At 43.3% G+C, this 25,451-nt stretch overlaps 1 protein-coding gene across 1 annotated transcript in view; it reads left to right on the forward strand.

Moving 5' to 3' along the window:
• Positions 1 to 268: 268 nt before the first annotated feature.
• b3gat2 (beta-1,3-glucuronyltransferase 2 (glucuronosyltransferase S)) overlaps positions 269 to 25,451 on the forward strand; it is a 31,169-nt gene continuing 5,986 nt past the window's right edge. Inside the window, exons 1-3 of the mRNA XM_008321349.3 lie at positions 269 to 1,350; positions 16,675 to 16,819; positions 22,855 to 23,003. Of these exons, the coding sequence (XP_008319571.1) occupies positions 778 to 1,350; positions 16,675 to 16,819; positions 22,855 to 23,003 (867 nt within the window). The 5' untranslated portion in view covers positions 269 to 777. The remainder of the gene's footprint in view (positions 1,351 to 16,674; positions 16,820 to 22,854; positions 23,004 to 25,451) is intronic.

Genomic DNA, 25,451 nt, shown 5'->3' on the forward strand with positions numbered 1-25,451 from the left:
TCAACTCCCTTTATAATAATTGTTAAAATGTCAACCGCGGAGCAGCATCTCTATCCATCTGTGTGTGTTTTTAGTCCCGTGTTTGTCTATCAGCTCGGTTTATTCTCTGTGGACAATGATGCGCAAAAACACAACAAGGTCTCTCTCTCCCTCTCTCTCCCTCTCTCTCTCTCTCTCTCAAGAGGAGGAGGAGGAGGGATTTCCACTTGTGTGACTCTATGCCTCTCACCCTCCGCTCACTCTCCTCCTCCTCTGCTCTCCCAGCTCTGCACCTGCTCCTCCCCTCCTCTCTCATTATCCTCGGAGTCAGAGCAGCAGCAGTGATGCTCCTCGGCGGGGCGGCGGCGGCGGCGCTCACCGGTGGTTTGCACCAAGGAAGGGCAGCAGCTCATCCGGACCGGTTTACTGTTCTGGGGTTTGTTTATTTTTCTTTTCTTCTTGCTTTAACTAAATAAACAAACTGACTGAGTGACTGTGGGTGATGCGGGATTTCACCCGGGCTGGTGGGAGGGTTTGAGAAACCGGATCGAGTCCCATCAGAGAGCAGAGAAGCAGCAGAAGGAGGTGGAAGAGGAGGAAGAGGAGGAGGAGGAGGGAACATTCTCCCGATGGGACGGGGGTGACAAGGCGGAAGGTTTTTGTTTTGTTTTGGTCCAAACGCTAAGGAAAATAACGTTACGGATTTAAAGAGATCACGGACTCGGGCAGAGGCAGTTGGAGTTGTCGGTGATGACTGAGAGTGGATGAGAAGGCGCGCGGTGAAACTTCAGCCTCACCATGAAATCCGTGCTTTTGAGCCGCTTTCTGATCCTGCTGCCCTGGGTTCTGATCGTCATCATCATGATCGACATCGACATCAAACGGACCATCTGGATCCCCGTGGCCGGGCGCAGCAGCAGGGCTCTGCAGCAGCAGCAGCAGCAGCAGCAGCTGCAGCCGCGGGTGGCGCGGACGGGCGCACCGAGGGTCACCCAGAGCCAGAATCAGAATCAGTCCGCCCTGCCGGTCATCTACGCCATCACCCCGACTTACACCCGCCCGGTGCAGAAAGCCGAGCTGACCCGGCTGGCACAAGCCTTCCGCCAGGTGGCCCGCTTCCACTGGATCGTGGTGGAGGACTCCACGACGCGCACGGATCTGGTGTCCCGGTTCTTGGCGCGGAGCGGCGTGTCGTTCACGCACCTGCACGTCTACACGCCCCGCAGATACAAACGCGCCGGAATGCCCCGGGCCACGGAGCAGAGGAATCTGGCCCTGACGTGGCTCCGCCAGCACCGGACCAAGAAAGACCCCGGGGTGGTCTTCTTCGCGGACGACGACAACACCTACAGTCTGGAGCTGTTTGAAGAGGTAAGAGTGGCGGCCCCGGGGGGGTCGTGTTGCCCGGGGGGGTCGTGTTGCCCTGGGGGGTCGTGTTGCCCCGGGTCAGTCGTGCACCCGCAGTGGAGGCTTTGAGGAATAGGGATGTGAACTCAGCACCATCTCTGAGTTCTGTGTTCGAAGAATAGCTGTTGACTTCATAAAAATCCTGATTTTGAGGGCAAACAATAAACACTATCTTTTAGTTTGTTTGTCTTCTTCAACATTATTTGTTGTTGAACTTTTCTGAGCAGGTTCATCTGTCACAGGTTCAGGTATTTAGTCGATGATAAGTTGGTAAATGTATTATCACAGAGGGAGAAATCCCATTTACAGCCAGCGGAGAGTAAAACACTCACAATAACAGTTCACACACATTCCACAACACACACACACACACACACACCAGGACTCAGAGCAGCGACAAAGGACAAGGACAGGAGACGGAGCTGACGGAGACAAAGGAACTCGTCCTTTCTATTTGTCCTCCTGTGGCAGTAAATACAGTTACTGTGATGACGAGAGGCAGTTTGTAATGGAGGGATTTAAAAAATGGAATCAAACGAAGGACGGAGCAGGAGTGGGATCAGTACCGTGGTCATTTAATAGTGGCACGATATACACACACACACATATATATACATATATATATGGTATATATATATATATATATATATATGATACGAGCACAACAGCACTTGTGTCTCCATTGCATTTTTTCCATTAATAAAAACTAAAAATCAATTAATTTGTTCCAGCCCTGCAGAAATGTACTATTAATGTATTAAATTAAAGAGAGTTAGGGAAGCACCACTGTATATATATATATATATATATATATGCATATATATATTTAGTGGCCAATCTCCAGTGTAGGAGGCCAGTGCCAGTATAACATTGCAGTATACCATGTATACTCAGCAGTAATTGGCCGAAAAGAGTAAAAAAAAAAATTTTTTTTTAAAGTTAACCCATTATGTCGTGGCTAAATCGTCTATAATTTGGCTATTTTTTTCCCCCAAACATTTTATCCACTGTTTAGCTGTTTCTTTAGCTACTTTCAAGCTGATCAACTTTCAAGAGGGTGACGTCTGATTCCATCACCGTTGCCAACAGAGATCTTTATTTTTTTGCCTATAAGTTTCCTGCTACAGAAAAACATCCTCTGCTGGGATCGAGTTGGAATCGATTTCCCATGTTTTAATGCAGGAAGGCATAAGAGTAGTCAAGTGTTAATGTCACACCAGGATAAGGTTTTTACTACGCCCTCTACATTATGCTGCGATGGAGGCATTGTTAGGTGTGTGCCATGTGGGACGATTTCAGGAACAATTAAAATCTACCGGGTTTCTGTCACTGATGGGCTCCCAGTGGAGACCAGGAGAGCCCTGAGGAGACTCCAGACCTGGCTGGTGTTGAGTTGCTCATTTCACCTCAAAGGACTGTATGAAATGAGTGCAACAAAGCAGGTCACGCGCACACACCGGCCAGAAGAATGAGGAAGGTTAAAACGAGACAAAAACCAGGAGAGAACTCAGAGGCGGGAGTGACTGATGGGGAGAGAGGACGGGGAGGGATGGATGAATAGATTGCGGCCTCGGCTGTCCAATTTTCTACTGATCCACTCGCCGCTGCAGCATTAATAAGCAGGGTCATGTCTGGTCGTCAGAGAGGGAATCGGAGAAGATGGAGGTTGTCGGGGAGGAATGGCAAACTGCGATAGGTGGTGTACAATGAACGAGGTTTGAACCAGAATTACGGTACAGAACAACGTAGACTGTGGTGACAATTGTCCTCTCTAGTATAGTACGTGGTTCTCAAATCATGGTACGCCTACCAGAGGTGGTCGATCTGACTCATTGTCTAATATGGAATTAGGAAGAAACTTTTTTGTCCTGACACAGGTCTGGGCTGAAAAGGCAAAGCAATGGTGCTCTATTTGGATACTGATCCTACTGGTGGAACTTGGAACAACACTCTGAAAACCAGCAGTTTAATCTTTTCCATCAAAAAAAGGACAGACATTATTCCACTAGTCACAAAAAGGACCAGCTTTAAGTTTCTGTAGCTGTGGCCAGATGTGGTATTGCAAGTTAATATAAAACTTGGATGAAATCTCCTTTAGTTTTTATTAATATTGCTCTAAATATTCCAATGTTCCTTGGTTGAACTCCAGCCTAACGTAGCGATCTGAGTGAGTCATGATTATTACCACAGTTATATAAACCTGGACCAAAATAGGCCGACCGTTGTGCATCAATTTTAGCAACAAGTCAGATAACGTACCCGGGTCAAAGCCTCTAAATTGGAAAACTGATACCTCTGTACCAGCCTGCATTGATTTACATAATTCCCTCTCCGTCTCGTCTTCCATCACTCCATGTTATCACACGTTGGCTCAGGTCTGTAGATAGACCGCTGTCTGCGGTTAATGAAGAACAACGTGATAACTAGGCAGCGACAAAAGCAACAAAACAATCGTCTCACTCCCACGAAGGCAGTGAATGAAGGCTTCTATGATTACAGATGACTGCCTCTGATTACAGCCATTCACACAGAGCCGGACCGCCAATCACACGGAAAAACAAGTTGTTTTTTCATACGTATAAAAATATCACTCAGCGGTGGATAATACTGCAGTGTTCTTATATAAAAGAGTAAAATAATGACATGTTCAGAGAAGAAGTGTTTATCAGAGGTCGTTATCGCGAGCGTTTCACAGACTAGAAAATGTCTCCTCAGAAATGACCATCTCCAAACACCGATCTGGAGACTTAACACGGGAATAACAACATCAAGGGAGCAGTGTGAGCCGCAAGAGGGCGCTAGGGGGCCTCAAAATGTTTCCCTTTGGAAACAGTTCTTCTCACCACCATCATGGTGTTTGAAGTCAAAAAGGTCATCACCGTCTGGAACTGTAATAACATGGTTGTTTAACCACGTTCAAGCACAATTTGGAACTCATTTCTCTAAATTCTGCCCCCTAGTGGACATCTTTGCCATGTGAACTGACAAGAAACTAGTACAATAATTTAAAGTCAGAAACAGAATGCTCACATCTGGTCTGAACAGAACAATGCCTCTGGTCACACCGACTTTGTCTCAGCGCTCAGTTTCACAAACCCAGTGCGGCAGCAGCAGAGTCGTCTCAGACTCCGAGTGTCAGCGTTTGATTCCGGCGGCTGAAGCACCGGGAGCGCCTGTTTGATTTGTTAATAGTACAGCCCGTCTTCCCTCTGTCGTCCTGCCTCTTTCATTACCCGGCCCCTCTGTGCAGGTAATGGCCTGTCATGGAGAGATAATAGGCTGTCATACAACAGTAATAAGCAGCAGAAACTGTCTGCAGGCCTTGGACTGATGGCAGTTACCGTACTTATGGTGGGTGGCAGATTCAAATTACCAAACCCTATATCATTCCAGGGAAGAAAAATTGTCGGAGGCAGCGTTCATGCGAGTGAAAATGAGATTTTGCTTTTGACCTCAGTGGATAATGTTTATTGGGAATTTGTCTTTTAAAGGCAGCAGTGGATTTAAACGTAATATTTCACACACTTATCCGTCTAATCTGCACAGTAGAGACGAGAGACGGAAATAAAAAAGGGCAACATTTTGTAGTGATTTTTTGGATTTCAGCTGTGAGTCTGTAGACTTGATGTTAATCGTACAATTAAAGCCCAATTAGAATAAAAATGTTTCATCTATACTCGTCGCTCATTAGACTCCGGTCTCAGCTAAGAATCAAATTAATTAAAATGATCGTTTCTTTTACTGAGTGGTTTCCAAAGTAGGTCCTACACCAAACCACCTGTAGTGTGTGGCGTAGCTATTATAAGAAAATGTAATTTTCTTTGTGTAAAGATAAATGGCAGATTTGTAGGAAAGACATTGAGTTAAATACAGTTGGGTGGAGGTTTGAGTCCAATCAACCGACGCTGCTGATAAGGTTCGCAAACCACAGCTGTAGTTTCCTGCAAGAGTTAATGTTAAATAACAGGCTAACAGCTAATGCTAGGTGAGTTTCCTTTTCAGCCATAACACATTGTTTCAGTCAGATTTAGTGTTCCTGGTCAGCCTCATTTTACGACGTGAGTTTCCTATTCAGCCATAACACATTGTTTCAGTCAGTGTAGTTTGAAAAGAAATCCAGCAGGAAGAAATCCCTGATCCCTGATCCTTACAGGCCGTGAGCTGTACTACTGCAGGAGTGGTCTCCGACCCACGGCAGAGTAATGAACGGGAGTGTGTTCCCATCACCCCGTCCTGCTTCTTTCCCTTATGAAAAAAACATTCTTTGGTGGCAAATGTTTAACAAGGCCGCCTGTCTGCGTTTCCCCTCTGCTCTCCGGCAGCGGAGGAAATCAGGTGGAAAAGCGTTTAGTCACTGAGACACCAGTTAAAGAGCAGTGTTTTGTGCTTGCACGCGTTTGTCGGCTCTCACTTTGGTGGCAGTTGATTTTGCGCGCGACACGTCACGGACGAGTAACTGCCGAGCGCTCAGCAGTGTCAGGAAGCACAAGAATGTTTGTTTAAAAGCCCAACACCCTGCGCCGCCTTGATCATCTGGGAACAGAGACAGACGACGGCTTCATTTGATTTCTGCTGCGGTGGATATTAGAGAAACGATCATGAAGGAGGCGTTTAAAAGACGGTTTGAGTCACGATAGAAAAAATGAAAAAAAAAAACTAAAATGGTGTTTTTAGTTTACAGGGGTGTTAAAAAACGTGATCAATCTCAGAGTTGACAGACTTCCTGTTAAAAGTAAGTCATTTGTATTAAAGATAATACATAAATAAAAAAGATAAAACTGTTTTTAAGAATATAAAAAAACGGATTATTCATTTGTAAAAATTCCTTTTTTGAACTCATTTATTACAATCTCAGAAAGCCACGCCCTGTATTTGTATGCAATTACACCAACATCCATCCTCTCATCATTGCTCTAATACACAGTGGATACACATGTTATTTACACAGACTGTGGGGAAAATATTTTTTCCACTGTGTTTCTTGTCACAACTTAACCCCACACTGTCTGCAGAATATCATAAATATGACAAATTAGTTTTTGAAAAAAACCAAAAAGAACATTTATGTGGTAGAGTAGAACATTACTGTTAAATCTGCTACATGTCAGCTCCGTTACCAAAGATTTATCATCTTCTCATTAGAATTTTTTTCTTTGTCATGCAGGAAAAACTGCTGTGAGGTCAGAGTTTGGTTGTTATTGTTGAGTTGTTGGAGTGAGCGTCACAGCGTCAGAGTCGTTGTTTTTCGTTCAACACTGATAGAGTGCTCCTTCACTCAAGATTGCATTAGCATACTGCTGTTTATGTAGGGTTTGATTGATACTCCAACAACAGCTCATGAAAGGCAGTGCTATATAGTCATTATATCACAGCTGTGACACCACAACGTTCACAGGCAGTCACTGAACACACGGCTTCCAGCTGGGAAACAAGGAAAAACAGATTTCTGCCGCACAACTACAGGCTTGACGAAATGAACGCTAGTTAATTTGGAGCACGGGTGTCAAAGTCGCTCTGGTTCAGGGGCCACGTACAGCCTGGTTAGATGCCAAGTGGGCCGGACCGGTACAATCATAACATGATTACCTATAAATAACAATAGGTCCATGTTTTTTTCGCTTTTTGTTTTCTTGCAAATGTACAAGTATATTGTTAATATTCATATTTAATGACATTTCTTTGACAAAATATCACTAACATGACATATCTGTGCATTTTTTCACCTTCCGCATTCATCAAGCAAACCGTATTTAACTCCCTGGCGGGCCAGTTTTGGCCCGCGGGCCGTATGTTTGACACATTCAGAATATGTGCTGGTTATAAATTACCATCATTTAGTCATGATGTTCTTTTTATCATATCCTTCCATGGGGTCAATAGTTCCTGGCAGCGCCCCCTGCTCACACCAGTAGAGTATGGCAGGCAGGAATTCTATCACTGTGATATTCTAGCCCCCCCACACACACACACACACTCCCCACCCCCACAGAAGGACCCTGTAGTACTCAGGTAAAACCCAGGGGGAACCTGCGAACTCCACACAGAAAACCAAAGCCTTCATTTTCTAATGGAAAAAAAAAGTACTAACCACCGTGCCAACTGAGGAACTGATTAAAATGAACTTCCTGCTCGGCAGGGGGGAATCCGATCACTGCGCCGCTCCAGCCCCTTGATTTTTCTTTCAGCTTTTTCTTTTTAATTAGAGGTTATCACAGTGGTAGTCGGTGAAGGGATTTGAGATACATCTACTCCAGATCCTCCAGCTGATGCAACCCTTCATCAGTTCAACCTGGAGCTTCTTCACGGGAATTCTACCCAGTCTGACCGGGTCACGAGGGACAATTTAAAGAACCTGATGAGGAACCCCGGTGTGATGCTTTTTTTTTCAAATTTCTCAGAAGTGAAATTATTGCACCAGTGTCTGAAAACAAGAGCATCGGGGGGAAAAAACAACAAACGGTTGTTTGATCGTCAGAGTTTATGTTTTTAGTAAATAGAATGACTTGACACCAGCAGTGACTGATACAAAAAATGCAGCAGGGGTCACCCCCCCCCCCCCCGGGACTCAAATGTTAATGTCTCTTCATGGATTTTTTTTTACATAAATGTTAGAGGTTTGAAAGAACAAAATACTGTTTATCAAAGAGCAGTTACTGAAAAATAGATGTTAAAATTGTTGATTAGATATTGGAGTATCTGAATAATAGGCGACATGGTGGCAGAGGTGGTTAGCGCTCTTGTCACTGGTTCGATCCCCAAACTTTCTGTATGGAATTTTCATGTGTGTTTTGGTTTTCTCCAGGTTTTCTGGTTTCCTAAAACACTACAGGCTTCAGTCTCAATTGATCTTTGATGTGATGTTAGTTAGTTAGTTAGTTAGTTAGTTAGTTAGTTAGTATGTTAGTTAGTTAGTTTAACCCCCTCCCCTGATGATGGCTGCCTTTGGCTCTAGCTCCCCCTAGTTTAACCCCCTCCCCTGCTGATGGCTGCCTTTGGCTCTAGCTCCCCTGAGAATCTTAAGCAAATTCAGCAGCGCAGATGAGTGAAAGTCCAATCACCGCAGCTTTGCCAGCATTTCCTTCAACAATATCTGCAGATATTCACTCCTATCTTCCTGACTAAGCTCCTGACACCGTCTATTTTCTGCCCGTGTTACAATAAAAGGTCCCATTTGGAGTTACTTGCATTACAAGCAATCAGGAAAATTTAGAGACGCCTCGCTCCGTCGCATGTCGTTTCCTGAAAAGCTGACGCAGGGATTGAGGCCTTTTTTTTTTTTCATGCTGATGGCAGCAGAGCAGAGTCGTGCGATTCAGCTGCGACAGCTCGTCAGCCCGGGCGACCAGAGTTCGCTCAGACATTTTTTTGTCTGAATAATTGAACTCCCTGGGACCAGAGCTGGCGCTCGGTCACAGCGACTATTTCAGGGTGCAGGTAGTGTGGCTAATGCCCTGAGCTGGAGTGTGACTCAGGCACACCTCTCTCCAAATGGAGCCCTGGCAGGTCGAGTGTTCATTTATCACTTATGATGTGGTGCAACCGCTTGTCAGATTGTGTGATGGTGCTGCTGTGCTGTAATGCCACCGAGTTCCTTCACATTTCATCAAAGGATGTGGAAGAGTTCTGAGGGATTTGGCGTCGTGATTATTCCATTTTATGTGCTGCATCCAAGTTTGTAGCTGTTGCTGTAAAGATTTGGGGGAAAGACCAAAGACGAACACATGCTGCAATTAAAGATACGTGATCAGTCGTCAAAGCGTCAGCGGCAGACTTCAACGCCTGCAGAGAATTTTGAGACACTGGGGGAGAGGGGGGAGGAGGAGGAGTGGGGGGAGGCTGAAAGTTCCTCTTTGAGCCTCCTCCTCCTGCTAGAAAGGAAGCAGAGCAAAATAAGCAATTCAATTTCCTCAAACTCCTACGAGCAATTATCATAATTACATAGTGTAGTGAGAGGAGCGAGGGGTGATGTGGGGGCGGAGTGGATGTGATGTCAGCGAAGCGGCGCAGAAAGGAAAAAGACCAACTTTGCAGATGGTGAAAATTCCCAGGTTCGTGGGAGGATGAGCGTGAAGGAGACGAGGAAGAGGAGAAGGTTGAAGGTCATAAAGAAGGGAAAAAAACAAAACATGTTGCCCTGTAGGAGGCGCCACAGCTTTGACAGCTCCACTCAACAGCGACCCACGGCTCTGCACTCCATCATCAAAACATCACTGGTTTATTTTTCTAGTGTTAAAAATGTCGTTAAAAACGTCAGGTTGAACGGGACACACTGTTCCACAGGCCCGGTCTGTTGGTACCGATTGTTCTAAGACAGTAAGTGAAGCTCAGTTTAGCCAAAAAGCTATGGTTCCCAAAATAGGGTACGTGTGCCCCCTTTATGGGCATGTGAAGCTACTGTAGTGAATCTTTAATGACTTTAATAAATACATAAAAATACAAACATAGACATTTGCTGCTTTAGAACAGTTTACAACAGAACAAGAATTCCTCTAGTTCAACAATCGTCTCGTATATTAACAAACCTTCACACTTAATAATAATATATATATTTCATATTGTATGTATAGTATATTCCGCATTAAACTTTTACAGCTTCCACAAATCCATAAAGCATTAAACCACATTCTCATCGCTCCTTCTCAGCCTCTACAATTTAATTTATTCATTTTCTCCCTGCCTGATTCTCCTCTCTTACCTTCTGCCAATTGTGTCTGCCATGCATATTAAAACACCAACAGACATAGAAAAAAAAAAAGAAATAGAAAATAGACTGATCACAATCGCTTCACGCCCAGGCTCCACGAACGCAAAACGAAACCTGTTGACGACTCTTTCTCCAGAGTGGGAATTGGAAAAGTCAGGAAAAGTGTGACGTCTGATTTCATACATTTTGGTTTTTGGTCTTTGTTTGTTCCAACGCCTCGTTTCTCACCTTCTTTGTTTGCAGAGAAGTCAGTCAGAGTTTATTACCTGACCAAGCTCTGGCTCAGAGTCAAATGTGAAATGCTATTCTTCTCAGTATTTTTTTTTTTACTCTCCAGCTTGTCTTTTGTTTACTTGTAAATTGCAGACGCTCCCCAGAGGAGTCGCTGCAGCACTGTAATTTGTCAGGACTTAAAGGTTTGCCAAAGCGCTCAGCTGTAGCTGAAATGATTTTTCATGTGCAGGGAAGATGAATTATTTGTGATCTCAGTGTAGCGCGAATTCCTGGCAAACAAATCCATATCAATAATGAGGCAGAGGTTTTTGTTTTTTCTCAAACATTCACCTGTGTCCACCAGGGGGAGGGGGAAAGTGGGGAGGGGGAAAAGGGGGGGTGTTGTCTGACTCTGCTGCCCAAACCAGTAGCTTAGATCAAATCTAACTTCAGGCTAAAGGTTTTTGCTACATTGGTGGCTATTTATTTAGCTCACCCTATCTTAACTTAGCTTTTGGGTCTATTTTTTTATTTTTATTAGGTTCTCTCTTAGCTTTATTAAGTTTATTATTTTTCTTATTTATTTTTAAACTGTAGGGGAACTTGTTTTTACAATATATTTTGACAGATTTCAAGCTAATCTGAGTCAGTTTGTATATTTCTGGCTGTCTTTGCTACTTTACTTTTGTTTTCTTTCTGAGGATGTAGCTGGTAAACAGCTTCACCACTCGGGCTCTGAGTTAATCTGGGAAACAAAACAGAATTTTTGAAACACCATGTTATGGTTTTACAGCACAGTATCATGGGAAGCATTAGCATTGTTGTAGTACAACTTCAGAATTTACATACGGCCGTCACGTTGCTAGCATAATATAAAAAAAGTAAATTGAACACCGTCCTCTGCTGGAGGTTCGAGTGTCCACAGCGTTTATTCTTCACTCCCCCAAACATGAAGTTTTTTTTCTCCCACCAACATTTGCTGTTTTCATCCCAATTTCCCTCACCCCGGGGGAGGCTGTTTCATGGTGATGACAAACCCGATCAAAAGGCTTGAGCTCTGTGGTTTGCGCCTCTCCAACGGAGCTGTTTGTGTTTCACAGACAGAGACTGAATTGCTGTGGACCGAAGGAAAAAAGAAAAAAAATAAACAGCGAAACAAGACTGAGCTCTGGTGCCGGCTCAGATTAGTCTGGCTGCAAACGTGTCTCACGTCTGTCCAACCACTAACCAGACATGTCATCAAAACTGCACAATTTTTGGTGCATTTTTGCCAATATGGTCTGATTTATAGCAATTTTCCATAATTAATTTTAAAATAAAAAAAATATAATTGGTCAACCTTGAACCACATTCATCATATTTCGGCCTAATTCCTCTTATTCTCACGTTCAGTCATGTTTCATTCAGTTGTTTTTGTGTGCACTACAATGGGAGGAAGGCTTTGAGGAAGATTCTGTATCTACTGCTGGAAAATAAACACATTTTATTGAGTTCTTTCAAATCCAAACTGAGGGTACTTGAAGCCGACTCCACTCCACACATTTGTTTTTCAAACTCAGACCACGACTGCAGGTCAATTCTGTGGTTTGATTTTTCCCATATCCATTATATTATAATTCAATTTAGCCTCATTTTGCTTCTTTGATTTCGTTTTCATTTCCCTTTAACTCCAGATCGTATACAGTATCGTTAACGGAAAAAGAGGTTTTTGAAAACATTTAAGCCACCAACAAATATTCAAAAACCTAAGATTAAAATCAACAGCAGGAGCTGTGTTTGTTCCAGAAGAACAGAAACACAATGTCGCTTTTTCTCTCATTAAATTCTCAAGGTTCACGTGACTGAAGTTTGAAGTCATATTATTACAAACACCTTTGTGTAAATCTGTCTGTGAGAACGCCAACATCCTGCTTCTATCACCTCTTTTTTCTTTAATATCTGCTCGATCGTTTTCTCTTTGATTTCTCGCGGCTCTGTCTCAGACTCTGTGCTTCGTATTTTCTTCTTCTACATCTGTTTGTACGATGTTGTAAAGAAAAACTACACTCAAATACATTCACACATTTCTCAAAATCGAGGCTCAGTAGCGTCCTTCTAGGCTGCATTGATTTCCTCTTCCTCTCAGCTCCCTACTTCCTCAAATTTGTAGCGGTGAAGATAAACCTTTTGAAACCGTCTTTGTTCAATGCTCCGGAGCCAAAGTGAGACGTCAACGCGGTTGTTTTTCTCTTTTTCTTTAAGATAAAACATCCAATATTCCCAACAGTGGAAGCTAAAACGGGAATAAACCCTTGCTGAAATAACAGAAACTTTTATTGACAGTAAAAAGAGAAGAGGCAGGAGTTGATTGTAAAGTCGACAGATAAATGCTGCAGCGAGCTCCTCTTTTCCTCCAGAATTGGCAGTAAAGGGAGTCTGGGCCACAGCCAAGAGCAGAGAAACCGAGGAACTGGTCGGCATTTAGGTGATGAAGGATTGGAGGCAGAGCTGCAGCGAGAACTGCCAAGTCAGGGAAGTACAGACGGAGCAGCTGAGTCCTCAGAGCAGACCCGAGAATCCTGACAGGAAATCATCGTCTGAACTGTGTTACTGGTCTAAACTGGTCGGTGACATCACAGTTAATGTACGGTGATGGGATTTTAAACAATTTTTCTAACTGTGATTTTTTTTTTGCTTATAAAGGTCACAGTGATTGTCTGGTCAGGATTTTAGATTTTAGAGGTTTTTTCCACATTCTATACAAAAAAATTCCATCCTCTCTTTTTGGTACAATGTTGTTCCCCAATTATATGCATACATACAAGCGCACACACACATATACACACACATACATACATATACATTCAAACTGAGATGAACTGTTGAATTCACCTGCTCGACAGTCAGTGAAGTCACTCCAGCGACCAGCGGTTATTTAAATTAAACCACATCTCTGTCCCAGTGCCATCCACCCAGTGCAGATGGCGGCGTGGAAAACCAAACGTGTGCCAAAGCGTTCGTCGGCGTGCAGAATGACGCACCATCTGCTGAAGCGCCGTCACCCTCACAGCTTTGTTTGTCCCCCGGCAAAAACGAAAAAAAAAAAGAAAATATATCGACGTTGAGTTGTTGTTGACAATAAGACAGCTTTAAAAACTGGTGGAGAAATATTGAGACATCTGTAGTCGGCGGCTTCCATCGGCAGGACCTGAACGTCTCTGACTCACTTCCACAGCTGTCAGAACAATCTGCCACGACAGAACTTTCGTTTCGAGATGAAAGCGATCTCCGCCGTCTGTCAAACGCCTGCTCTGCAAACCTGACTCGTTACTTTAATGTGGATTTTATCCCCGCGTCATATAACGGCAGGTCGATCCCGGTGGCTTCCGAGAGTCATTTGAAATCCAATGACACCCAAGACAGAAGGACGGACTGAGTTTGTGCCCAGAGAAGTGCGGAGGCCTGGACACGGTCCAGTTAGAACGGTTAAATGGAAGCCATAAAGACAACAAGAGGGAGAGCAGTAAAAGGGGAGAAGAGAGGAGCTGTTGATGGAGCCGTATGGCGCCGGCCCACAGCGTTTATCACACTCATTTAATGCAATTTGGGAAAGAACATCAGGCATTTTGTTTGAGGCAGATGTCATTTTAACAGGCTGCAGAGTAAACGCAGGATTATTGATTCGTTTTCTCCTGCACAGACGCCGATACAATGTACACAAAGAAGAAGTAAGCAGTACTTCAAACTCAGAGTACGTCGGTGCTAAAGTACATTTTATTATAGACTAAATTATTGCTGGTGTAATAATGTCAAGAACCTGATGGTGAAATATGCAACACACGAGGTTTTTAATTCAACCATTTCAAGAGTGAGTTGTTAAAATGTTATGGTTTTTAAAGTTTTATCGTCAAACTCGACATTTAATAGTTTGGTTTTACGCTTTTTTGTTTTGTTTTTTTTATACACAAATGCTTCTTGAAAAATGACGTTTAATAAGTAATAATTCACAGATTTTTTTTTCTTAAATATTATATTAATTTTTCATTGTTTCACAGTAGTTTTTATTTAATTCAAAAGTTTTCTGAAACATTCTTTTTTTTTTTATCCTAAATTGCGTTTCTACTCCATCGGGTTAAACAGTGATTCCATGAAGACCCCGACCAACCAGGACCTCTGGTCAAACTTAAACCTAAGTGATGGAGACAGTTAGCATGTTAGCATGTTAGCATGTCCACAAACTCTGGTTCAGCACAAACTCTCTCTAATAACGTGCTCCAGTTTAGAATCCTGGGATCATTAGCAGTCAAACGAGGACTTCATCACTGAGCCAAAGTAACGATTGGCCTCTAGGACTGATCTGGGAACGACCGACACACACACACACACACACACACACACACGGTGAGGGAGTCAAAACCTCTTTCTTCCTCTTTTTCTCCTTTTCTTTTCATCTGCATTTTCCTAAAGCAAAGGAGCTGAAGTCTTTGAAAAACGACCTGAGAGAGAAGAGCAGTCGACCTCAGGGGCCCACGGTATTTATAGGCAAAAGGGCTTCAAAGCTCCCAGAATCATTCAGGGGAAGGTGTTAGGGTGAGGGTGAGGGTGAGGAGAGGGGAGGAAATAAAATAAAATAAAATAAGATGAAAAAAAAGAAGGACGGTCGGAAGGAGAGGAGAGGAGAAGTTGAGGATGGAAAGATGTGAGAGGGAAAGGTTAAGAACAAAGAAGAAGAAGAGAAGTAGTACACGTCCATACTGTATACTGTAGTATTTGTTACCACTGTATTTGTTTACAGTACATACTGCAGTGTTTTCCTCTGAGCCGCTGCTCTGTCTCGCTGCTGTTATTGAGTCCTGGCTGAAGGCAGTGGACGTTGTTTAATTAAGTCAATGTGTGCGCTGCAGATCACAAACACGTCAACATCAACCTTTTCCTCTCCCGCTGTGTGCCTCTGCATCCAGGGGGCGTCATCTCTCCTGCTGACCTCCGTATTACATATTCTCACCACATACTACACTGTCATCTGCAAACATCACGCTCCATAGCGCCTCCTGCCTGACCTCATCTGTCAACCTGTCCATCATCGGTGGCAAACACACTGATATAACACTACTGCTACCTTGAACCCATCAGTAACTCTGACAGCACACCTGACTACAGTCTGGCAGGCCTAGTACAAGTCTTTCACCACCTTCACATACTCCTCTGCCGCTCCTGACTGCCTCACAGACTGCCACAGTTCTTCCCAAGGCATCCTATTATACCCTTTCTGTAAGTTGTGGGGGTGAGAGGGAGGGTGGGGGGGGGCACAGAAAGTAGGACGCAATGAAAAGTGTAGTACTATAGACTAAAATAAGTACAAGTTTCAGGTCAGTAGCTCACAATAAGAGGAGCAACTACACACACACACACACACACAAAAGGACCAACATTAAGACATAGACATGTCTGATGCCGATGTCCTGGTGTCCACTACACACACACACACTTCCTCCCTCCCTCCCTCCCTCCCTCTCTGTGTCTCTCACCCTCATTTCTCCCCGCTCCGCTCCTGGCTGCGTGCAAATCCATTCAGTGTGAAATGGAAAGCAGCTCACCGTCACACACTTTCATTTCAGCTTCTATTCGCTTCGTCTCGGCGTGTGAGCGCGTGCTGCTCCGCCACACAATTCAGCGGAGGTTACGAAAAATCAGTCCCACAATCTGACGCACGGGCGACACGTGTGGAGATCGGCGTCGCCGTTCGCTGACTGTTGAACAATTCCATTCCAAATCTTCAGTTTGGAGAAATGTCCCGGTCTGCCTGGAGCGTCCAGTCTCTCCACAGAAACACAGACTGGTCTACAGACTGGTCTACAGACTGGTCTACAGACTGGTCTACAGACCGGTCTGCACTACAGAGAGGTCTACAGACTGGTCTACAGACTTGTCTACAGAGAGGTCTACAGACTGGTCTACAGAGAGGTCTGCAGACTGGACTTCCATCCATTCATTCACTGATCTGTAGAAACCAGAGAATGAACTTATTTTCCACCGACACCTGGATCTGTCAGCGTGAAGTTTCCTGGATCAGAACCTCAGAGAACTTTCAGGTTCTCCGCCTTCCCATCTTCCTGTTCCCTCCACGCCCTCCTCATTCCAGAGAACTCTTTTTTCAGATTTTGTCATCTTCCTATTCCCTCCACGCCCTCCTCGTTCCAGAGAATTCTTTTTTTCTGATTTTGCTTCTTTTTTTTTGGTGGATTTTTTAATTGAAACAAACATTCAGTTTCTCAAACCCCGTCGTTCTGTCACGTCTTAAATTATTGTGAGTTGTGTCTCAGCTCTGGTGGTGGTTTGTTGTTGTCGTTGCCAGAGTTTGTCTTTCACGGTCTCCCTCTCTCCCTCCTCAGATGCGCAGCACTCGTGGTGTATCCATTTGGCCCGTGGGCTTCGTGGGTGGCAGAGCTTACGAGCGCCCCGTGGTGTCTGGAGGTAAAGTCGTGGGCTGGTACACGGGCTGGAGACCAGACAGATCCTTCGCCACAGACATGGCCGGTAAGAAATCGTAAATACAGTCCAGACCCCCCACCCCCACGGTTCCCCCACACACACTCACACACTCAAGAACCTCCATATAGAAAGACTGAGGAATCGAACAAGGAACGAGGTCCTCAATGTAAGGCAAAAGCACTCGTCACGCCACCACTACGTTGTCCAAATCATTTGCAGTGATTGTGAAATAAATATTTTTTGTGTCACACATTATATTTTTCTGTTGTTTTTCATTTCCCCCCTTCTTTCCTGGGAATATTTGGCAGGAAATGTGTTATTGATCGATCATTGATTACTGATCAATAATTAGAAGTCAGCTGGATTCTTTTGATACAATTGTGTTTGTGTAAAAATCTGATTTATTTTTAACTAAGATTCTGATGACTATTCTGACCGTCGTTCCCACACACTGCATTGTTTTGCCTTTTTTTTTTTTTTTGTTCCTTAGTCAAATCACACAGGCATAAATTCTGGAGACGTAAATAAAAGCGTAGCCAAGAGCTAGACAACAGAGAGGAGGAGAAAAACAAGTCAGCGGAGTGAAAATGAAAGTTGAAAGCCTCAGGAAACACAACTGTTTGTCTGATTTTTACTCAAACTTGAGGAGTTTTTCTTCGTCTCCTGCTCCACTACATCTACTCCTCCCTTTTCTCTCCCTCTGCCGTGACCTCCGTCCCCATGTGATCTTTAAATCCTCAAATGATATGATTTAAAAAAAAGGAAAAAAAAAAACAAAACAACTTCATCCACAGGCACAAAGACATTCCTGTGTTTCCAGGTGAAACCTCTGACGTCCACATTGATTCTCTGAGTTATTATCAGACTACTGCAGAGTCAAAGACAAGCCAAACATGAATCCATAAACCTATTCATATCCCTGTGTCTCCTGTGTCAAAATGCAATCAGAGCAGCGAGCGGCACTAAAGCTCCGTCTGACCCGAGAGGGAAAATAATTTGGCACGCCAACCAAACAATAACACCCTGTCACTTCAGCTCATTACGCCACTCCACCCACACATGCACTCAATTTAGAATCTGCAACAGGTTCTGTTTTTGTAGGGTTTTTTTTTTTTTTTGGTTTTTTTGTCAGATAATATAAACACAATAACAGCAAAGTCACTTCCGGTTGCAGTTCAGATTTCTGGGAAACACAAACAGATGTGACGTCTGTCTTAGAGGATCATTAAATTTTCAAAATAAAACATCTTTTAGACTTTTGTCTGTTAGTATCCGAGTCAGATTTGAAATATTCCCAGATGATCTTTAAATGACGAAAGTAAATGGATATGACTGGATTCTCTCAGAATGAGGTAATTTGGTAAAAACTGTGTCGCACTGAGGCCCAGTATCAAATGACCTGCGGACCAATACCGGTCCACAGACCAGGGTTTGGGAACCCCTGCTTTAAGGCGTTCCTTTGTAAATGACGGTGTTGATGTTGTTGTTAGGCCTGAGCTGAAGTTTAGCAGCGACACCTGAGAGAATCAAACTCCAAACTCCGTTGTCTTTCTAAGGCTGTTGCTAAAGCTACGGTTCCCCACACACTACTGGGACACACTACACCATGTTTAGTCTTTCACTTTGTGAATAAGTCAAAATTTGTAATCAAACTAAAATACTTGTAGTCCAGAAAGTTCTCGATCCAGTGACTCCACCACCAGCCGTGCAGCTACACCTTCTTGACGTAGAAGCTCTGCTCACTTTCTGTTCAAGTTCTGTTCATCTTATTTGATAAATGTTAAACCCGTGTTTGGCCTAAAGTACGAACTGAGTTTCTCTGTGAAGAACGAACAAACTGAACTTTTACTGTAGTAAAAAAAACAAAAACCTTGAACAACAACATCCTTCAGGCCCAGTTTCTACTGTAGAGAAACCCAACGGCTGCATGCATAATAATCCAAAAAAACATATGTGGAAACAGTTGATTCTATCACACACACACACACACACACACACACACACAGTCTGACCTCAGGGAATTATTGTTAATTAAACCACAATCACAACTGCAGTCCTCTCTAATTCCTGTCTTCCTCCTTCACCCTGGTTAAAATCTCATCTCCATCCTTCTTTTGTCACACACACCCACACACTCACGCACACACACTCACGCACACACGCACTGTAATTATCAGCCACATTTTTACTCAGCTCTACATAATTACACTGTCAATTTGCAACTCTAAGATTTACAACCGTGCCTTAAATACAGAGCATTTTCCCTTTGTTTTTTTTTTTTCTCTTCTTCTTTTGCTCGGAGAAAAACAACGACGCTCCCACGCCCCCCAACTTTATTCACACACACATTATTATTCATGGGATTTACAATAGGCTGACGGCAGCGCACTGACTGAGTGCCAGTCGTGTCCTAATAGTATTGTGTTATACAGTGCTGTATTGTTAGAGGACTGCCACGGCCCCCCTCCGCCCCCCCTCCGCCCCCTGTACCCTGTTCTCCACTGTCGCTTTTAGATCAAACACAAAAGAGCCAGAGACTGTGGGCACTATTGTGTCCCTGTGTGTGTGTGTGTGTGTCGTCCGCACGCCTGCACTTGAACGTTCACGGGAACACACTCAACAAAGCTCTCATTTTTTCAAAGAGTTCCTGAATTAATAAATAAATAAATAAATAAATATGAAACAATGAATAAAAAAATCTATAAATATGTAAATAAAAAAATATTTAAAATTTTACTGAATACTATTATTTTAGTGAATATTATTATAGCTATGTTGTTGTTGTTGTTACAAACACATCCTGCGATAATAAAAGATAAAAAAGACGATAAAAGACGAGGACAGTATAAAGCTACGTCAAAACGATTGTTTGGTTTTTTTTTGCGTAACTCTAGGCTAGCTCCCAGCCAGCGTCTAACCGTAGAAAGACGAGCCTCTTCACGACCGTGAGTTTGTTTCATCACCAAAGACCACGTCACGGCCCTGATCGCAGACCTGACCAGAAGTTTGACCCCGGCTAAAACCACCACTGACTCCGGTCGGTGGTTCGGTCTCCGAGCTCCAGTCTGTGAACCAGATGGTTGCCGATGGTCTTACTGAGGTGAAAATGAAACTGAAAGTGTTAGCGGCCGTTCATTCGCAGCTGTTCGTGGCATCATGAGCAGATAACAGATGGCGTGACATCAAACGCCCCGGTTTCAGCTTGGACGGACCTGAACGCAACACTGAAGTTTCCAAATCCTAAAAACAAAGTCGTGAGTGGATGTTTTTTAAACTTTCTCCTTAACCTTCAGTCCAAAGTCTCCCCTGGTGGTCGGTTATCTGTAGTTGATTGATAAAAGTTGTTGATTTTGCATGTCCCGGACCAAATTTCAGAAAAGAAACATCTTCATTCCAAGAGTGGAATTAAAGGAGAAATAAATAGATGAATACAATCAGTCACATGTCAGGAATTAAGTGGAAAACAAGGGTGTCCAGTCTGGACCCCCCCCCCCAGGACCCAGACTCTGGACCACTTTAATGTTCCATCACAGAGAGTGGCTGCGGGGCAGGAGATGTCTATCTGGTAATTGGTTCTGTATCTATCTGAGCTGCAGTTATCTCATTAGGATTAGCCTGGGGAATCACACACACACAGAGACACACGCGAAGCAAAAACACACCTGCGTTGTTATCAGGTATCTGTGATTGCGGACATTAGCTACCTGTGCTAAAAACGTTAGCATCCTGGACTAAAAACGACGGCACTTGCGAGAGCTTGTGACGACTGAAGGTATTTTATAGGGATCTACAGCTACAGTGTAGCATGTTCCAAACTTCTTGCGTTTAGCACTACTACATATCGAGTAGACCATTAATAAGAAATAAACGAGGTGTTCCAGCTGATGTGCTCGTATTGAAGCTTTTAATATAGAAATGTTGACTTTATACTAAAAGAAAAACCCTTGACAAAAGGACTCGTATTAGCATTAGCACGTGACAATTTCCTTCAGAGCTAAGCTAATTTATTAGCTCAAACATTTCCTTTATACGTCAGACTGCACGGTACACTATACTACACTAAGTACGTAACCCATGTAATAAAGTATTGTGTAATTGCAGTTTTAAAAACTTCAAAAAATAAGTGGCCTGTCCACCAGTGATACTTTAATTCAACAAATACTACAAGTACTGGTTACAGCTCAAAGAACACTGCAGTACGCCACCTATTTTTCTCGCAAACTCCTTATTAGCCGCGGCACACTTTGTCTCCCAGGTAATTAACTTCAGCCTGGATTTATGTGGAGGAGCAGGAGGTCTCTTCCTCCTTGTTCTATTTCAGTCTGCTGGCTCAGCGGGAGGGGCGGGGGAGAGTTTGTCAGCAAGGGAGAACGAGGAGGAGGAGGAGGAGGAGGTGCTGATGGGATTATTGTCGGAGCCTAGTGGGAGAATCCTGGGAGCTGCAGTGTGAGCTCATCAGGGAAATAACACGGAGGAGCAACGTCCGCACAGGAACGCGGTCTGAGAGACGAGACCTGATGAAGTGAGGACGTACAACAGAGAGTTCTTAAAAATAGAACAAAGTTTACCACAGATTTGAGAACCCTGTGTTTGAGGGGTTCTCACATGGACCCAGATGTTACAGATGATGAAGCAGTGATGAAGAGCAGCAGCTCCTGACCTTCAGACATTCTTCAGGAGGAGAAGATGAAGATTTACAAACTTAAGTTCAGAGACATAGAACTGACAAAGCCTTCAGATATCGTCTGGTGGATCTGAGTGGATGTGGATTTTATTACGAGTCTTATCTTTCCCTCTTGTCACTGACTGAACAATAAAGCAATAGTCTGGTTGTTCCTGTAAAACTGAAGTTAAAACAAAGAACAATGAAAATATAAAATATAAAATATATATATATGAAAAATCACATGGCATCTTTTTGACTCCTCCCCCTCTGAAACATCTGTTTCTACTCGCCTTAAGTCAGAACTCACATACAGCACGTACCTATGTCACTGAGCTACGCTAACTCAGGGGTAACAACATCATCTAGGACACGAAAATATCAGAAGAGTCTGACTTACGCCTGGAAGCCAGAACGAAAAAAAGTTCCCAAAAAAACAACATAAACGAAAGAAAGCAAATGTAGCACAAGCTAACGAAAGGCGTACAAGCTGCGAATGGAAACAAAGCCGTCGTCCACGAGTTCCCGTGTGAACTAGTAGGCGTGTTTTAACGCCGTACGTTGGAATAATGGAACAAGAGTTTCTTAACAAATTTATGGGACGCCACAGGTCGAAGACGTCGCAAAACCGAGGAGCTCCAGTATTAACTAACTAATTTATTAATTTAAGTAAAGAATGTGGCTTAATCTTGATAATTATTAACTGCAGTCATGATTATCATCATTATCATGATTAACCCTGATAAATCCACAGCTAGTCAGTGATTAATAGGATTAATTAACTTAACTTATTCCTAATTATTTTTTTTAAACGTGTCAGAATACTGTAGTACTTGCAGTAGTACCTCAGAACCACAGGTTTGAACCACTGATATTATTGCCCAGTGGCATGAGCACTAGCCGTTCCTCCACCTTGTGGCCACCACCAAAAATCACACAACTCCCGGCAGCAGGTCACCGTAGATCCAGTGCAAAGAGAATGTGTCTCCATCTCTTACTGAACCTTCGCAGCATCGATGTTTCTGCTCTCGACGTAATTATGTAACGTCAGATTATCATTTCCTTTCTTATCAGACTGATTAGATCTGGTTTGGGGTCAAACGTTAATCTTCACACTCCCTACAAACACACACACACACACACCGCCGCTGAGACGAGGCTTGAATCGCCTGCGACTTTCTCATGCTTATTTCCATCTCATCTGTGGTGCAATTACCGCAGGAGCGCGGCGGACCTCCGTGCTAAATGAATCTCGCAGCAGCCGTATCACTGTCATTAGATACACTAATGCACTCCATCATCGTCTGCTGTGATTATAATAGTCTCTTAATGTGCTTTTAATTCATGTTGGCCGACTCACCCTACCAACCTGGCTGTTTTTTTTACTTCCTCATCTCGCTCTCTTTCCTACTGCCAGGTTTCGCCGTAAACCTCCAGGTGATTCTCGCCAACCCGAGGGCCCTCTTCAAACGCCGCGGCTCTCAGCCTGGGATGCAGGAGTCCGACTTCCTCAAGCAGATCACCAAGGTCACTGACCTGGAGCCCAAGGCCAGCAACTGCACCAGGGTCAGTAATCTAGATGTTTTCTGTTACCATGGCAGCAGACGAGTGGAGTCATCTTGGCTTTTTAATAATGCCAGTCAAGGACCCTCAAGGACTGTAATTACACAGTGTGCCTATTTTTATTATGCCTTTCAACTGATTCATTGGTTTGATACGAGCCGAAAGGTAAAGCTGCAGATTGAACGACCACGAGCCGTGAACGACAGCCTTGGCTGCTTCCTTCTTCAGGGGTTGATACAGGGTTTTATTCTACATTATTATTTCAACACGTTTACAAGTTTAAATCCTCGCCGCTAGATGCTAACGCGGGAGGAGCATTAGTGGGACAAGGGTTTTGGCAGCAAATCTGTGGATGTATGATGTGATATTATTGCAGAAACCTACAGTATGTGGATGTGTATATATATATATATACACACATACATATATGTTAATGTATGTGTATATATATATACACATATGTATATATGTATATAAATATATATAAAAATAAATATATATAAATATATACATATGTATATATATATTGTAATCCGCAAATCCCAGGTTACTTACTAGGCCACCAATTTAACAATGCAGACTACTGCAGTAGTGACCCCTGACTGAAGGATTGGTGGGATATTGTACTACAACGGTGGATCTTAAATACTCTTTATATCGAGTAGAATTAGAATCCTAATAAATACAAGCATGGTTAGTGGATCAGTTCATCTCGGTAACTAACACATCATGTTAATCACGTTCTCCATCTGATAACTATCTTGTGGCCCAGTTATAAAAGGAACAGGTATTTAGCTCTGACAGGAATGTGGTTTTTGAGCAATGGCCAAAATCACTCGTCTCCCCAGACCAAAGCTGTGTGTCTGGTGTTAATCACTGAGACAGGCAGGGACATTTACCCCTATTGGGATTAACAAAAGTCAAAAAAAAAAAAAAAAAGACTAAATGACTGCCTGTGATTTCCGGTAACATTAAAAGAGAGAAAATTGTCAAGAATTACAAAGTGGACTTCCAGGTGCGTACTATACGTGTCAAGGGTCACAAAAAGCAATATGTAGCTTTTGTTCGCTATCAGGCGACAGTAATTGTGCTTCTCTTCACTTCCACCGGTCTCTGTTGAATACAGAGCAGGATTGATTGGTTGGATATTAAGTCTGTCGTTGGGCTGCGCTGACCTGCGAAAACGGAGGTGAATGACGCAAACGTGTGTTTAATAGAAGCCTGATTTATCTTCCTCCAGCGTTTGTGGCGGAGAGTCTGGTGCAGATATTAAACCGCCATCGTCATTATCACCATCCCTGCAGCAGCGAATCGCGAGGCCGCGGCTCGTCGCCGCCGTCGACAGCATGAGTTATGCTGGGAGCTGGTGGCGTAGTCAAACTTAGACTCACAGCTTGAATTGGATAGAAACGCTGTTATAAAGCTATCAATTTTAGTTGTGTGCTGTGACAGCTCAGATCGATGCAGCTCATCTGAAATTACCACAGTCCCTGTCGGCACTTGGTTTTATGAAGCCACTCATCCTCCTGACAAGCGTCACTGAGCGACCTTAAAGAACTTTTTATTTGCTTTGAGAAATGGATTCTATTATGTTTTTACCTTTTAAGAAAGGCGGCGGCTTAAATCGTCATTCCGCAGGACTCGTTTATTTAGTGTTTTCTGCTGTGGTGTGATTTGTTTTTCCGAATTCACATAATTTCTTTTTAAATTCAGGGACTTCCTTTGCGTGCTCTAGCGTTGCTGGAATCCGTGAACTGTTTGTTGTCGTAACAATATGCTTAATATCAATTTAAGAGAAGAAATCGTAAAAAAAATCAGAAGCGTTTTACTACTGAATAATAACTGAATAATTCATACTTGCAATTTCCAAAATAACCCCCCCCAGAAAATTCTATTTTAAAATAAAAAAAATTCAATACGAAATATCCAGTATTGCAGTATTCAGTACCTTTGACATCAGTACTGTATATAAAACATAGACGTTTCAACAACAACTAAAGTACAGACATGCAAATCAAGGTGTAATAGCATCACCGGCCAGCAGGGCCTGTCCTCAAACAACTCTTGCTCTTTCAAAAATGAAACAAAATTAACAGTGTTTTCACATCAAACATTGGGTCACTTTATTAGTGTAGCAGAGGCTAGCGCTAAGTGTTTTAGCCTTAGGTAAAGAACATCAACGAGTCTCGAGCCTAGGCTAGCTACACCTGCTCTGAACTGATCGGAAGCCTCAATAAGACGATAGATGGATTGGAGAACTGTCCAGGGTGTAACCCCGCCCTCGACATCTGACTACCGTGATTGGCTCGCACTCCCCCAATGAACTACCATTAAGTGTTTTCATAAATAATTGAAATGTCATAAAAATGAAAAGAACGTCAGACTCTCTTCAGCACCGAAGTCATTTCTTATACTTAGATTTTGCTTCAGTTCCGCAGAGAAATAAAAACC

Source organism: Cynoglossus semilaevis, chromosome 12 (genome assembly GCF_000523025.1).
Source record: "Cynoglossus semilaevis isolate Cse_v1.0 chromosome 12, Cse_v1.0, whole genome shotgun sequence".
Lineage (NCBI taxonomy): Eukaryota > Metazoa > Chordata > Actinopteri > Pleuronectiformes > Cynoglossidae > Cynoglossus > Cynoglossus semilaevis.